This window comes from Penaeus chinensis, chromosome 40 (genome assembly GCF_019202785.1).
Source record: "Penaeus chinensis breed Huanghai No. 1 chromosome 40, ASM1920278v2, whole genome shotgun sequence".
Lineage (NCBI taxonomy): Eukaryota > Metazoa > Arthropoda > Malacostraca > Decapoda > Penaeidae > Penaeus > Penaeus chinensis.
Window position 1 is genome coordinate 26,478,317 of NC_061858.1, and position 2,500 is coordinate 26,480,816.

The window sequence follows — 2,500 nt, forward strand, 5'->3', positions numbered from 1 at the left end:
TTAATACTGCCTCAACGTGGTATAGTTAGCAAAAACAAAATTAAAAAATATATATATCAAAGCAGTATATACTCTTGATTAAACAAGAAAACTGGGGAATACAAAAACAACAGAAAATGGGGAGGAATAGCATCCTTCCCATAAGAAAGAAAGAAAAAAAGGAAAAAAAATCCAAAAATCGTGGGTTTCAAATGCACCTAAAACTACCAAACCATAAACCAATGAAAACAAACCCAAAAAGTATGACGTCATTCCAGCATGCAAGGGCAGAGGGGTTCGACGAGCATCTCACTAAACAAAATCAATGAGTGGCATGGCTTGTGACACCAGTTGACAGACTTCCCCAGGCAGTGTTTATCTCGAGTCTCACAGTCTAGCGATCAGCTTCACTTTGCTTTTGGGAAACCAGGTTAGATTATTTGAAAAAAAGGAAAAATACAATACCGGAGTTGTATACCCCGGTAGCTAACCTGGTATCCAAAGACCTCGTGAGCTGATCAACCACAATTAAATAGAGCGTGAATGGACCTCCACAGCCCGCTATGTGGGGACGGTCCTAAGCGAAAGGCACATAGCGCTAACCGAGAGAGGGCACTAAGGTTGATTTTTGTCCTCCCAACCAAGGGGAGGATCAACCCTGACCGTGTTTAAAGGCCGGTTAGCACTATACGTGTGTCCTGACTCCTTCCGCTTCTCAAAGAGTCAAAAATGTAAACGTCAAGACACTGCAGTTTAAGGGTGCCTATGGAATGTGGCCATTTTTAAATTTCCTGTTAACTTTTCGTTTTCCAGCTGATCGTTTTTACAAGAGTGGGAGATGGCACAAATTTCTCCGCACAGTGTCTTGATCAGACAGAGCTTAATCTAGATACCACTCAATATTTCTGAAAGAAATCTTGTTAGTTGTGACACATGCAGTAACCGTATAATATTGACGAGAAAATAAGTTTCAATTTTAAGAATCATGTCAGCCATAGAATACGTTAAATCTTCATTCGTAGGTCACCTAACATTTATATTTCAGTCTCCAGAAAAAAAAGTATATAAACAATCATTAACAATCCATCATACCTGAATCTAACCCTATAAACACAGCATAGAAAAAAAAATCTATCAACGCACGTACGTAAAAAGGGAGAGACCCAAAGACCAGGAAACCTTACCTTCATCATGAGGAGAAGTGTATTGAACACGATTAGTAACATGATAAAATATTCAAATGGGGTTGAGACGACGACTCTCCATATCTTGTACTTTACACTGGAGCGGTCCTTTGGCATATACCGCTCAAGGGGCTTGGCCTGAATTGCAAAGTCTATGCACGATTTCTGGAGGTGAGAAAACATGAATGGATGAATACCAACGCATGTACATACTGACGAGCGTAGATTATATACGTTTAGATTTTTCATCTGGACATTTTTTTGTAATGTATTCATATTTTTTAAAAGGATATTTTGAACTGAAATTAAAGCTAGAAGAAACACAGTAGATTTCGTAGCTGAGTTCTAGTTGATTATTTACACCTACACGGACCTTGAATACCTGAGAAAGGGTGACCCCATCTCAGCCTCCAATTCGGCCATTTGGATCCCTGATCATGATTCCACTAATCTTCCTCCCATCCCTTCTTCGACCCCACCTCCCTATCTCAGCTGGATCCCTCTGGTCCCTTTTTCACCCCACCTCCCTCTCTAAGCCGGACCCCTCTGGACCCCACCTCCCTCTCTAAGCCGGACCCCTCTGGACCCCATTCCCCGCCTCACCTGGTTCTTGTCGAGCTCTCCGTCTTGAAGCTCAGCCTCTCCTTGCTCTTGGAACGTGATGATGATCAAAGCAACGAAGATGTTCACGAAGAAGAAAGGGAACACAATGAAGTACACAATATAGAAGATGGACATTTCGACGGCGACCTGAGGCTGTGGTCCATGGTCCTCGTACGTCGCCGCCATGGAGTTCTGGAGGACTCTGGAGGGGGGGGGGGGAGGAGAAAAGAGGGGATATGCGTTAGAGTTGGGGGGTGATGGGTGGGTAGGTAAGGGGGGGGGGGTTGTGTGAAGTCGGGGTGGGTGCTTTTTTTATTTTTTTTTTTTTATCTCTCTCTCTCTTTCTTTCTCTCTCTACCTCTCTCTCTCTCTTTCTCTCTCTCTCTCTCTCTCTCTCTCTCTCTCTCTCTCTCTCTTTTTCTCTCTCTCTCTCTCTTTCTCTCTCTCTTTCTCTCTCTCTTTCTCTCTTCTTCCCCTCACTCACTTATTCTTTCACTCACTCACTCACACCCCAACTTTCCCTCTCTACAACGACCGCCTACTTACTGAGGCCAACCCTCGCCTGTCTGGACGGCGAAGAGGGTCAACATGGCGGCCATCACGTTATCGTAATGGAAGCTCTGTTGGTTCCACTTTCTCGGCCTAACCTCAGGCGGCCGGTCGTACCCTTCGAAGACGAAGTATTCTCCCCTGGGGGCGAGGGACAGAGGTTAGTCCAGGGGCCGGGCACGGAG

At 44.6% G+C, this 2,500-nt stretch overlaps 1 protein-coding gene across 32 annotated transcripts in view; it reads right to left on the minus strand.

Annotated features, from left to right (window-relative positions):
- The window catches only part of LOC125047212 (voltage-dependent calcium channel type A subunit alpha-1-like), a 250,274-nt gene that overhangs the window by 55,206 nt on the left and 192,568 nt on the right, over positions 1–2,500 (minus strand). For all 32 annotated transcript variants that reach the window (XM_047645400.1, XM_047645398.1, XM_047645386.1 and 29 more), the window contains 3 exons: positions 2,313–2,456; positions 1,767–1,968; positions 1,164–1,328 (listed from right to left, as the gene is read on the minus strand). In XM_047645400.1, coding sequence (XP_047501356.1) covers positions 1,164–1,328; positions 1,767–1,968; positions 2,313–2,456 — 511 coding nt within the window. The remainder of the gene's footprint in view (positions 1–1,163; positions 1,329–1,766; positions 1,969–2,312; positions 2,457–2,500) is intronic.